At 38.3% G+C, this 13406-nt stretch overlaps 1 protein-coding gene and 1 long non-coding RNA gene across 10 annotated transcripts in view; one reads left to right on the top strand and one right to left on the bottom strand.

Moving 5' to 3' along the window:
- Positions 1 to 10118, top strand: part of ppp6r3 (protein phosphatase 6, regulatory subunit 3) — a 16613-nt gene extending 6495 nt beyond the window's left edge. For 3 of the 9 annotated variants that reach the window (XM_016441058.1, XM_016441059.1, XM_016441056.1), the window contains exons 9-25: positions 67 to 196; positions 500 to 652; positions 1398 to 1556; positions 1656 to 1720; positions 1842 to 1957; positions 2033 to 2118; positions 2236 to 2322; positions 2558 to 2655; positions 3006 to 3060; positions 3163 to 3293; positions 3377 to 3498; positions 3595 to 3769; positions 5184 to 5281; positions 5364 to 5547; positions 7739 to 7846; positions 8881 to 8967; positions 9059 to 10118. In XM_016441058.1, the coding sequence (XP_016296544.1) occupies positions 67 to 196; positions 500 to 652; positions 1398 to 1556; positions 1656 to 1720; positions 1842 to 1957; positions 2033 to 2118; positions 2236 to 2322; positions 2558 to 2655; positions 3006 to 3060; positions 3163 to 3293; positions 3377 to 3498; positions 3595 to 3769; positions 5184 to 5281; positions 5364 to 5547; positions 7739 to 7846; positions 8881 to 8967; positions 9059 to 9110 (1906 nt within the window). In that variant the 3' untranslated portion in view covers positions 9111 to 10118. Of the gene's footprint in view, positions 1 to 66; positions 197 to 499; positions 653 to 1397; positions 1557 to 1655; positions 1721 to 1841; positions 1958 to 2032; positions 2119 to 2235; positions 2323 to 2557; positions 2656 to 3005; positions 3061 to 3162; positions 3294 to 3376; positions 3499 to 3594; positions 3770 to 5183; positions 5282 to 5363; positions 5548 to 5867; positions 6172 to 6357; positions 6542 to 6861; positions 7713 to 7738; positions 7847 to 8880; positions 8968 to 9058 lie in introns of those variants that run through there. The other 6 variants (XM_016441063.1, XM_016441062.1, XM_016441060.1 and 3 more) reach the window with 6 other exon arrangements.
- LOC107654132 (uncharacterized) lies at positions 8743 to 11095 on the bottom strand. The gene is made up of 3 exons (XR_001630305.1): positions 11085 to 11095; positions 10140 to 10145; positions 8743 to 8842 (listed from the first exon to the last, which is right to left on the bottom strand). It is a non-coding gene; the product is annotated as an uncharacterized LOC107654132 (long non-coding RNA).
- Between the last annotated feature and the right edge of the window lie 2311 nt (positions 11096 to 13406).

The raw sequence follows: 13406 nt of genomic DNA, 5'->3' as shown, positions 1-13406 counted from the left end.
TTTTTTTTTCCGGCCGCCTTGGGTGCTTGTTCATATCTGAATATCATCCTTGGTTTTTCCTTTCAGGTTTGAAGGTCATCTGGAGATTTGCCCCCCTGGAATGAACCATCCTTCATTCTCTGTCAATCAGAGTATTCTAGATGCTGTCAGACCTAGGCTGAAAGATTTTCACCAGCTTTTGCTCGAGCCCCCAAAGGTGAAAACATTGTGTTGGCTAAATTTTATATCAGCTGACCTAACTTAGACCGTAATCTCCAAATTCCTAATTACATTAAGCTTTGGACAACAACAACACTTTGTGCCTGTACAAATATAACCTGGCAGAATCTTGTCCTTTTAAAGAGCTGCTTGTCTTGCCCACACAGCCATATATGTTGAATTAATATTGTTTTAATAGTAGTTTATAGTTGTTATATGCGGTTTAGTTGTTTTTAGAGTCAAATCAACATCCAGACTCATCTTTGCAGTTTCATTTATCGTTTTTTTTAATGTATATTAGAAAACGGTTTTGAATACCACATGGGGAGTGTTGGATCCACCAGTGGGAAATACTCGTCTAAATGTGGTGCGACTAGTGACCAGCCTTCTACAGACCAGCACGCATATCATCAACCAGGAGCTCATTGCCCTCAACACATTGGGAGTCATACTAGTGAGTGATTGAGATACAATTAAAGAGTTCTGTGACGTCTATTTGCAATGAGAAAAGCTAGTTGTTAACCATGTTCTTAAACACCACTGTTTGGGGTCAGTTACTTATTTTTTTACTTCAAATTTTTAAAAAGTGTCTCATGCTCACCAAGGCTGCATTTGATGAAAAAAAATTGAAATATTTTTACAATTTAAACTAACTCTTTTCTGTTTTAATATTTTAAAGTGTAATTCATTCTTGTGATGGCAAAGCTGAATTTTCAGTGGCCATTACTCCAGTCTTCAGTGTCACATGATCCTTCAGAAACATTCTTTATCAATTTTGAAAAGAGTTGTGCTTAATATTTTGGTGAATATATATATATATATATATATATTCAGGGTTCTGATATTCTTTATTCTATTCATTCTATTCTGTTCATTTATTTGAAACATAATTTTTTGTATAAATTCCTTTACTGTTATTTTCAATCAATTTAATGCTGCTTTGCTGAATAAAACTATTAGTTTAGTATCTCACTGACACAAATTTTGAATAGTAATGCAATCCATTGCCTTGCTTTATACTAACTAGTAAGTACATAGACATTTTGTAATTAGTCACATTGAAACTTGATAAGCTCATTACTTTTTGTATTATAGCTCTTGTCAAAAGAATTAGGACAGAAAATATGTTTGTATAATACACTCTGTGCTTGAATGCCATAAATGTTCTAAAATAAATAATTTGTTTCTTTTGTCTAAAGGACATGTACTTCAAATACTTATGGAATAATTTCCTACACACGCAAGTAGAAATCTGTACGGCGATGATCTTAGCGATGCCTTCAACCCAAAGTGAATCTCCTGAAATCAACAGAGAAAACGACCAAGAGCCCATAAGAGAAAACATCCTTATCAAACATGTGAGTTTATCATCCTTTCCGCTCACTCGCTCTTTGAAACACAAGCTGTTTGCTTCACACATCAAAGTTTAATGTGTTCTTCTCAATTCTGACCTGCAGCTCTTTCAGAAGTGCCAGTTAATACAAAGAATTCTCGATGCCTGGGGATCAAATGAGAAGGAGCAGTGAGTAACTCATAAAACTGATCTCTTACGTGTGAAGAGGAACCATCCTGTTTAAACATCTGTGACTCTGTGGTTTTGTCTGGAGAGGTCTTTACTAAATCCTCCGTCTCTCTTTCCGTAGGGCTGAGGGTGGGCGGCGGAGAGGTTACATGGGTCACCTGACCAGAATAGCGAACTCTATAGTCCACAACAGCGACAAGGGCCCCAATGGGGCACAAATTCAACAGCTCATCTCAGGTTCGTTTAAATGCATGTAAAACAATTTTCAGACTGTTTTCAAAGCCAGTTCCACTTACATTTGCTCACTTTCAGAGCTTCCAGAGGAGGATAGGGAACGATGGGAAGCGTTTACTTCAGGACAGCTAGCAGATACAAACAAGAAAAACACTGTAGACTTAGTAAGTGTGCTGTTTTATTCACTGTCTTCTGACACTATTGCTTTTGTTTCACAATGCTCATAAAAGTGTATTTGACATCAAAACTAAGTTTCTCATTTTTCCCCCAAACTTTCTCAGGTTAACACACACCACATACACTCATCCAGCGATGATGAGGTAGATTTCAAAGACGGCGGGTTTCATCAGGACTCCTCCCTACAGCAAGTAAGTCTGTGCCTGGATGAGCTCACAAAAGCTGCTGCTATTGTAATATCTTAATGTTAATGGTACTGCTAAATATACAAATTAATAAATCTACTTGTTTAAACTACATTTATAATTGTTTTAGTCCTTTGAGCGCTTTTTGAGGCAAGACACTTAACTGCTATCAGCTGTTTTGAAATGAAGCTTTTTTGTAGTGTCAAGACTATATCATTATCGTTGGTCCTGGGTTTGCCAGGCCTTTTCTGATTATCAGATGCAACAAATGACGTCCAATTTTATTGAGCAGTTTGGCTTCAATGACGAAGAGTTTGCCGATCAGGAGGATGTCGGGGAGTAAGTACCCATCGTGCATGATGCTTCATTCAGATTTGCCGCCTTTTCTGCTGGTATCAAATCAGTTGGGGACAGTTTAGCATTATAAGGGGGGGCTTTGGTTGATTTTTAGGGTTATGTTGCTTTTCAATAAACTCACAAAGCCTGTTTTGGGGGGTTGTGTGTGTTAAATCATGGATCGTACAGTGTAGATTACATCTGATCACTTAAATGTCTCCGTTCTGATTATCCATGTTTTTAATAGACTGGTGTGGTGTACATGGTGACAGTCAGTGATGCTGTGGGTGACGGGTGCTGCTCATTGTCTTAAGGGCTTAACCATACTAAAATCTGTTTTTCTAATCTTGCAGTATTCCTTTTGATAGAATATCAGACATCAATTTTTCCTTGAATACAAATGAAAGTGTAAGTATGTCAGATATTTGCTCAAATGAATGTGTATTATTAGTTGATTTTATTGAAAAGCTCATGGTATGTTTTCATGGTTTGTTCCTGCTATGCTCATAGGCAAACATGGCGCTCTTTGAGGCCTGCTGTAAGGAGAAGATCCAGCAGTTCGAAGACGCTGGATCAGATGAGGAAGATATCTGGGATGAGAAGGACGTCACTTTTGCTCCGGAAGCTCAGAGACGTACCAGGTATTGTAATCCTTGGAACAGACTTTTAAAGCATTTTTCATCATGCCGGTGTGTTGATTCTCCATGACTTTCTTCCTACGCAGGAGCTCAGGAAGTACAGATAGCGAGGAGAGTACAGACTCTGAGGAGGAGGATGGGAAGAGAGACCCGTTTGATTCCGCCAATGCCACCTCTGATGACAGAATGGAAGTGGACTCTGGGGATGGTGAGAATATAAATGATCAGCTGCCGTATCTAGTAATATTTATTTCTATAGTAAGTAAGTTCGCACATCCTTGTTCTGTATCATGCTTCGGTTAAGGACCGGTATGGACGGCAAATTTTGATGACATACCTATGGACACGGGCAGCTCCACGGCTCCCAGCGCACCTGTGTCCACCTCACCAGCTGCAGTGCCTGAACCTGCGGGCTGGAACTCTCCAAACGCAGATGCAGAGTCGGGTTGGGCTGACTTCTCCAGCTTCACACCCGTCAGGTATGGAATGCATGTTTAAAGTACACTGATTACACTGACACACAAGTTTTTTTTTTTTTCTCAACAAAATATGTAATTAAATATATAGCTATTGTCGTTTTTTTTCCCACAAATACATATTGGGGCTGTCAAAACTTAAAAAAAATGAACATTAACTATAAAAGGGACAGCTAAATGTGATGTTTATTATAATGGGTTTGTTTTCATTTCAATTTTTTTTAGGCCTATTAAATGTTAAAAATAATGGCACAAATTTTACTGTAATGTTAACTAGCTATATTTTCTCATTTAAAAGAAAAATCAGTTTAATAGATTTGTTATCAGTATTGGTTTCGGCGATACTTGCCTTCATTCATAGTACTTAGTAAAAAAGTAACACATTTTTAAAATATGCCGCCTTTTATATCATTTCGACATTAATTTGGGGATTCAGAAAAATGACAGTAAAGGGCACCTATTATGCCCCTTCTTACAAGATGTAATATTGGTCTTGGGTGTCCCCAGAATGTTTCTGTGAAGTTTCAGCCCAAAATACCCCACAGATCATTTATTATAACAGCTGGAAAATGTCATTTTTGGGGTGTCTAAAAAAGAGGTGTTTCGGAGTGTATCGCTTTAAATGCAAATGAGCTACATATTCCCGCCCTGTCTCCAGAAGAGGGCATCGCGTATACGTCTCTCTGCATTGCATATCTACAGCAATAAACAGCCAGTAGAAGCAACATAACACAGCGAGAGGAAGCCAAAGGCACTGAAAGTGGAATGAAACAGCACAATGTTACAGAGCTCGCGCCGCGTTGACCTGTCATCGGTGCGGATTAATGGACCGAGTAGCGCTACCGAATGAATCTTGCTCTACAAACGGCGCAAACTAATCTCACAAGCGCAGCGCTAATCAGTTAAAAATACTTAATGTACGCACACAGATACAGTTAAAACGCTAAGCACTATAAAGACATGACATTCACAAAGGAGTCTGGAGAATCTGACAAATAAAAATCTTGAATCTTGAATCTTGGAGTGATACACATATTTAGGTAGATTTTGAAGCGCATTACCTTGAAAAATGAAAGTAATCCACAGCGTCAGCGATGTTGGGAGAAAAGGAAGACTCTTATTTTCAGTCTTACAACCAAACACAGAGCATCGGGATTGCTTGCGAGACATTGAGGAGTGGGTGGATTTTTATCATTGTAGGGTGGTTGTGTTCACACACTGCCAACACACATTTATGTCCAAACACCATGTAAAAGTGGATTTTGCATAATAGGTGCCCTTTAATATATACATTAAGTCATGCATGTTTATTGATTATAGAAAGGGCCAGCAACCTGCACTACTGATGTACAAAATGCAGCACTGAACATGTAAATGTGGAAAATTCATTAGATGTTAATTTTTCTCCTTTATTTAGCCCCAAGGATCCTTTGAGGAGCAATTCCCCGGTAGCCATGGAGACCAGCATAGAAACGGTGGACCCTCTGGGAGTCAACGCGCCCATGCAGCAAGAAAGTAAGAATAGACTCTTTTACCATTCCTCTTGTCCTCATGTGTCAACACACAGTGGTTAGAATAGAACGATCTAATTGTTTAGACACAGATCAGTGGCTTCCCAATGAGACCACGCCGACTTCCCCAAGAGGAAAGGTTGGAGACGTCTCGGACCCCAAGGAAGAGCCTGTCAGTGACCGCATCACAGAAACGGTCACCAACGGCTCTATGAAGGAGACGGTCAGCCTAACTGTAGACGCCAAAACTGAAACTGCTGTTTTCAAGAGGTGAGTCCTGCAGGTTTCACACACAGTGCCTCGCATCACTTCCTCTTCTCTCCCTTTGAGACACAAGCTTCACTTCACTCTGCCACTCTAGACCTGATCTTTCCTTGTCACGTATCCTCCTCCTCCTCCTGCACCTAGAGCTAGCCAAGCCCTGGACCGCCCACCGTGTCTCTTTTAAACGGGGGGCTGTTAAGATGCAGAGCTTTGTAACATCTCTTTTGTCTGTTTGAGAACGCAAAAAAAGAACAATCTGTCCTTCTTGAACTGCAACTATTACAACTTGAGCTTCCTCTCTCTCTTTGGCGTGCGTGTGGCTTCAGAGTGTTGAAATCGTATCGGTATGTACAGCCAATCAGGGGGCGTGTCTTGTTTTGTTTGGTTTTTCCCATGTCGGCCACTGCGTTTTGATTTGTAACCATGTTTTGTTTCTTCGTTCGTATGTTTGTTTGTTTTTTCTTTTAAACAGTAATGTATCCATCACCATTTGCATGTTAATATCAGATGTACTGGTTGTTAATGGCATGAAATGCCCCATGCATCCTTTGATGTAGTTCATTCTGATCGCAAAAGTTTCAAGCCCATATGTTTCCCAGTCTTTCCAACACCGCAGGTGAAGATTTATGGATTCCCTTCTCATCCTCGGCTGTGGTTTGCCCCCATGGCTCTTTCGCAGGGCTAAATTTATGAGTACGAGCTAGCCCTTTAAAATCCGGGCCGTGCTTGAACTTTAATTTGTGTAGACCCTCTTACTATTCCTTCTGTCTATTTGTCAACACGCAGTGCTTAGAATAAAACAATCATGTTGTTTAGACACAGAGGAGTGGCTTCCCAATGAGACCACCCCGACTTCCCCTAGAGGGAATGTAGGGGATGGCTTGAACCCCGAGGAAGAGCCTGCCAGTGACCGCATCACAGAAACGGTCACCAACGGCTCTATGAAGGAGACGGTCAGCCTAACTGTAGACGCCAAAACTGAAACTGCTGTTTTCAAGAGGTGAGTCCTGCAGGTTTCACACACAGTGCCTCGCATCACTTCCTCTTCTCTCCCTTTGAGACACAAGCTTCACTTCACTCTGCCACTCTAGACCTGATCTTTCCTTGTCACGTATCCTCCTCCTCCTCCTGCACCTAGAGCTAGCCAAGCCCTGGACCGCCCACCGTGTCTCTTTTAAACGGGGGGCTGTTAAGATGCAGAGCTTTGTAACATCTCTTTTGTCTGTTTGAGAACGCAAAAAAAGAACAATCTGTCCTTCTTGAACTGCAACTATTACAACTTGAGCTTCCTCTCTCTCTTTGGCGTGCGTGTGGCTTCAGAGTGTTGAAATCGTATCGGTATGTACAGCCAATCAGGGGGCGTGTCTTGTTTTGTTTGGTTTTTCCCATGTCGGCCACTGCGTTTTGATTTGTAACCATGTTTTGTTTCTTCGTTCGTATGTTTGTTTGTTTTTTCTTTTAAACAGTAATGTATCCATCACCATTTGCATGTTAATATCAGATGTACTGGTTGTTAATGGCATGAAATGCCCCATGCATCCTTTGATGTAGTTCATTCTGATCGCAAAAGTTTCAAGCCCATATGTTTCCCAGTCTTTCCAACACCGCAGGTGAAGATTTATGGATTCCCTTCTCATCCTCGGCTGTGGTTTGGCCCCATGGCTCTTTCGCAGGGCTAAATTTATGAGTACGAGCTAGCCCTTTAAAATTCGGGCCGTGCTTGAACTTTAATTTGTGTAAATCAGTCTGATAAAGGAGGATGTATCTCTGTAGACCTTCCCTAGTCCAGAAATCCGCCATGATCTTCCTGGCATGAGACTTTAGAGGAGGTTATAATTAATTAAATGACTGTTTGTGCTGATGCCACCCTAAAGGTAAGGTTGGCTGGCATGCGATCACTTTGTAAAATTGCTAGCTTTGATTTTACACCACCATTTCACACTCGCATACTAAACAAGTTCATCGTCTAAACCAGCTGTTGTGTGGTTCATAATCACTTCCCGTCTCTGTACGTCATGCTCACATCTTATTTGTCTGCCAAACCCCATTTCAGAACATTTTCGTTTTGCCCCGTTGCTTTTAATGTGGTCCATTCCATTCTGCATGTTTATCCAGGGATTTAAAAAGGGGGTTTTATGCTTCAAAAGAGTGGCAATGAAAGCTCTTTAAAACGCTGTCCTCTCTGATCGTCCTGTAGCGAGGAAGCGAAACGATCTACCTCTGAAGATGCATCTGCAAAATTGTTTGCAGAGAGTGGGGAAGTGGAGAAAAGCAATTGTCCTCCTAGCAACAGTCAGCAACCAGGGTAAGAGTCTTTATTTGTGAAGTCAAGAAAGTATTAATAAAATGAATCATTTGCTTTTAGTAGAGTCTAGGGACCAGAGTTGTTATTGTGAACTAAAATTGATTTTGATTAACATTTTTCGTTAATTGAAATAATATAATTAATTTGATTATTAATTAATATACAGAAGCAAAATTATCAAAATAGTTTTTTCTAAATTATATCTCAGGAGATGTTTGGGATTTTGAGGTTATTGCCATAAGTACTATAGGGCCCTATGATTTCCGCAGTGCAAAAAACGCGGGTGGAATTGTGGAATCCAGTCAAATTTTGGATGGATAAATCAAAAGTGTTTGAATATTAAGCCGCAAAAATACTATTTAAATATGAATCCTGCATGTTCTGCGTGTGTCTGTGTGAATGAGTGGCGCAGATGTGCAGTTTCGTTTACTACACACATACTGAAGCGCGCGTAACAATCTACAGATCTGCTCTGAGAGTCACTTCAGGAGATTTTTACAGTTTCTTTTGAGAAAATTATTCATAGGGCCTTAATGTAATTTTGTTAAAGTTCAATGGTCTGAGTTTCATAATTTCAATTAATCATGTTTTTGTTTAATATTTTTTAGTTGAACCATTAAAACCTACAAAAAAAATTAAATGGGGAAAAAACGGAATCCAGAAAAATTAAAACCGAAAAAATGCAATTTGGAAAAAAATTAAATAGAATTTTGGGAAAAAATAAAACAGATTTCATAGGGCCCTAGTACTAGCTCCCTCTTGTGTTGTTTCCTGAATCTGCTGGCTGTCTTGTTGATGAATGAATATATTCATGGTTTAAATATTTAAATTATGTATTACATATTTTGTGTGTATAATACATTAATTTCAGATGTCATACGGATATGATCTAAATATAGAAAATGTATCACCGTTGTCATTTTAAAATGTTTCCATTTCTTTTGTGTATAGGGAAATTATTTTCTCCGCAAAATTACATTTTTTATTTTTATTTAACTGTCATTTAACCAACATTGTCATTTTTTTTCCTTCAGTCTAAAGCACTTAGAAGAGAAAGCAAAAGCCACTTGCAAAGCTCTAAATGGTCCTCTTGAGGATGCGGCCTCTATGGACGAAGCCAAGTGAGTTCTGTGCCCTCCACTTTTTCCCATTTCCTCTAGTTTAGTGTTGCTTCCACCCCTGACATCAAGCCCCTCTCCTTTTCCCAACCAGATCAGAGCAGCGCATGGCCAACCCCGAGGCAGCAGTGAACGGTCCGCCATGATGAGAGTAGTGCTGTCAGTCAGCTCCTGCCACGAGCACACCCCTCCTCCAGGACCACCCGGAGAGGCCAGTGCCAGACTGGAGCCCCCCAGAAACAACCACCACCGCTGCTGCTGCTGCTGTCTCTTACTCCAGCACTGCACTGATGCCACCAGATCAGGACCAGCAATATTCATATTAGACAGTTGTACAGAAAATTTGAACTGTTATGAAGAGAAACATACTCTAATGATTTTTTTTGTTTTTTTTGCATTCGTTTATATACTATTGTTCTTATGAGGTGATCTGTCTGACATCTTGCCACTTAAAAGTGAATAGTAATGTTGCTATAGTTAAAAATGATTGTATGAATAAAAAAATATTTTATAAAAGACAAATGTATACAGAAACAGGATTGATAAAACCGAAATATACCGATTGGGACGTTAATGTGTGACCAAAACATAAGCTGTCTTTTTGATAGGATTTTCCTCTTGCACACAAATCTGCTATTTAATTTCCAAGTAAAAGCAACAGCTGCCACAGACATCTTAAATTGGCAACTTATGTCGGTCTGTTTTATTTTTAAGCTTATTGATAGGGGCGACTGCTTTGAGATATTCAGAAATGATGATTTATTTTGCCACCCGTGTTATTTGTAAATGTTTCTTTTATCCTTTCAACATAAGCAAGATTTTTAAAAAGAAACACTTTTTGGTATCATTTTTAACTTAATTTATTCTCAAAGAGATGGTATGCTACTTACACGCCCCCTTCTTGATGAAATTCAAATCTGGAGTGAATGGACAGATGGGTCTCCATTTGCATGTAGCTAGTAAGAGTGATTCTTACCTACGGGCCTGCATTCAGTACAGCCCAACTTTTATAACCGTTATCCTCTCCAAACAAGTCAACCTTTCTACCTGAAGAGTGATGGGAATGCAACATATTCCTGGTAATGCTACAATGATCATGCAATGACTTTTTTCTTTTTGTAATAAAACGCTATCTGTGCCAGCAAGAAGGAAAAGGTTCTGTCTGTGAATCGCACATATTTCTGAATGAGAATCGATCATGCTGTTGATCTGGGCAAGGCCTGACCTACTTGAGTCTCGCGCCTGTTTCATAAAACAAGTTTACCAAATAAGCCAGGCTTATTTCAGTTAGTCTGATTTGTTGTGAACCAAATCTACTGGCAATAAGACTAACTTAAAAAATCCTGGCTTATTTGGTAAACTTGTTTTATGAAACGGGCCCCTGGTCTGTTATGGGCATCAGTGTTGTTTATTGATTATCTACTGTCTGCGCTTGTCTGTCGGCTGGGTGATTCAGTTTCTATTTAGGCCTGATTTATCAGGGAGTCTTTAAAATGGGTAATTTCGAAAATCCATTGTTTGCTGAGTGGAGAGACTAAACGGCATGACTATTTCAAAACTTCCAAGTTTGCAGGTCAGCACACTGCATTTTTTGTTTTGAAGCCAACAGGTGGCAGTAAAGTCATTTCAGTTTGTAAATGCATACGTTCTGTAAAATCGAGAACAGTACTGGACATAGTTATTTAAAACGAGTCATTTTTAACTCCTTATGTCCCAATCTTTTTGGATGAAATGTCCTTTTAACGATCCGCTACGAACGACTTTTACATTCCGTATTGGCACCACAATCCTTTTTCCTATTTCAGGCTAGACGCCATCTAGAACCTCAACAGATGAAAACGAGGCTGTGTGTGAGAGATTTACAGTTTAGAATGGAATGCACTGTGTAGAAGTCTTTCAGTTTCGTTACCTAAACAAGTATGTCACTGCCGAAAATTAACCATTGTTTTACTACAAAAAAAAAAGGTTACTAGTTGCTACACTAACCACAGCTTAACCATGGTATTTGTAGTAAAACTGTGGTCATACAAATGGTAATCAATATGCCAAAAAACATGGTTGCTACACTGTTACTATAACAAAACCACGGTTAATTTTCGTAAGGGGTTAAACAACATTACAATCCATGAATGCACTGTACTTCAATCCCTCAACCTCGTTTTCATTCCGGTCAAAAAAATATATATGGCGTTACCGTTAACATGATGAATTGACATTTTTTAGCTACTATACTGACTTAAACAAGGTTTTAGGTCGTGAATGATAAATCAGCACATGAAATCACCTCCCATTACAACCCGTCGCCTGAGGTGTTGATTATAATGGGAGCGATTTAGTTCCATAACTGCATCTTAAATCAGTCAGATTAGGTTTGTAGGTCTCATCTGGTCTCCCAGACTGGTTAAGCTCAGAATTTGTCATTCATTAGTTTTTCAGTTTGGCTCTAGGTCTCATTACTAGTAGCACCATGACCTGAAATGGAGCGAGTCCAGAGAAACACCTAAAATGTACAAATCTGATGGGCTGAGGACAAAAATGATAGAAATAGCTGAAAAACATCAACAAGGAACAAGATTGCTAATGTTGGATTTACCAACTGTCAGAATGCAGTGAATAATAAAGACTCAAATTGTAATGGTTTTGACACTAGACAAACAGATTTTGGTTCCAATAGCCTAAGCATAAGAGAAAACAAAACAAATGTTCATTAATTCCATGCTTTTTACCAGAGGACAGATGGATGGATAGATAGATCCCTGACTTTAAACGTGTCATGACCTGCGTTTTTTTATTGTAATGACTGCTTTGCAAGCATTATGAAAACACTGCTAAAAACAAGACGATCACAGGATTGACTTTTACAAGGCTTGTTGAATCATAATCTTCAATGAGCCTTGCAAAATGTTGACATTTATGCTTTAATGTAGATGCTTTCTCATCAAAGACGCTTATTATACAGAAATATGTCGGACTTTTTGCTGTCAGATTATTGAAGTGCAGCTCAAATGTTATGCAACGCATCAAACACCATCAGAATTTTTGTAGATATACAGACTTTCCTGCTCCTGTAGAGCACAGATATGAAAGGGTCTTATACGGTGAGATGCAGTGCTGATATCATTGAAGACATATGTATATGCTTTCAGCAGTGAGTCTCTGTCTGTCATCAGCTCAGTGCTGAGGGAGGGTGAGAGCAGCTCTTTGATGTGTGTGTGTGTGTGTGTGTGTGTGTGTGTGTGTGTGTACTGGTATATATGGTTTATGAGGACACAAGACACAAATGTGTATAATGACATGGGTACTACAACGTAAACATGGTTTATGAGGACACTTCCTGTGTCCCTGTAAAACAAAAGGCTTAAAAAACATACAAAACATTGTTGTACAGTATAAAAACCATTACGCCTATGGAGAGTCCCCGTAAACCACAAATGCAAGTGTGTGTGTGTGTGTGTGTGTGAGAGAGAGAGAGAGAGAGAGTGTGTGTGACACTTTCACATTCTTGAATGACACCTATAATACCATAATCTAAGGACACATGGATAATCTGGTGTCTATCTATCTATCTATCTATCTATCTATCTATCTATCTATCTATCTATCTATCTATGTCCAGACAGGTTTTCAATCTTAAACTATAAAAAAGTGTCATTAAAATATTCTGAAATGCATAAAGCAATGCTGTAATTAAAATATTAAATTAATATTTAATGTTAATTACATTTTAAATATTACATTTATAAAATATATAAGATGATCAATATGTCTTTGATAATCTAAATAAATCATGTTTTATTTCAGTATTTATTGTGGGAAAATAATGTATATGTATTTTGGTCAAAGACTTTAAGATGTCCGCGTCAAAATAAATTTACAAAAGTGATTTTATGCTATCTATCATCTGACTATTTCTATCTATCTATCTATCTATCTATCTATCTATCTATCTATCTATCTATGTCCAGACAGGTTTTCAATCTTAAACTATAAAAAAGTGTCATTAAAATATTCTGAAATGCATAAAGCAATGCTGTAATTAAAATATTAAATTAATATTTAATGTTAATTACATTTTAAATATTACATTTATAAAATATATAAGATGATCAATATGTCTTTGATAATCTAAATAAATCATGTTTTATTTCAGTATTTATTGTGGGAAAATAATGTATATGTATTTTGGTCAAAGACTTTAAGATGTCCGCGTCAAAATAAATTTACAAAAGTGATTTTATGTCCAAGCACATTAAATGTAAGTAAAGTGTCTACTTTTAAGGTTTCAAATAAGTTTTTGGAGAAAAAAATGTTAAAGTTTGGTTGAAATAATGTTCGTTTTAAAATAAATTGTCGTTCAGTGTAACACAGTAAAAATTCAAACAACATGCATATTCTGGCTTGTACATATTAAAATATATAAAAGAATAAGGGAGCATATTAAA

Source organism: Sinocyclocheilus anshuiensis, unplaced genomic scaffold (genome assembly GCF_001515605.1).
Source record: "Sinocyclocheilus anshuiensis isolate Anshui unplaced genomic scaffold, SAMN03320099.WGS_v1.1 scaffold115, whole genome shotgun sequence".
Classification (NCBI taxonomy): Eukaryota; Metazoa; Chordata; class Actinopteri; order Cypriniformes; family Cyprinidae; genus Sinocyclocheilus; species Sinocyclocheilus anshuiensis.
This window is presented reverse-complemented; position numbering and strand designations above follow the sequence as displayed.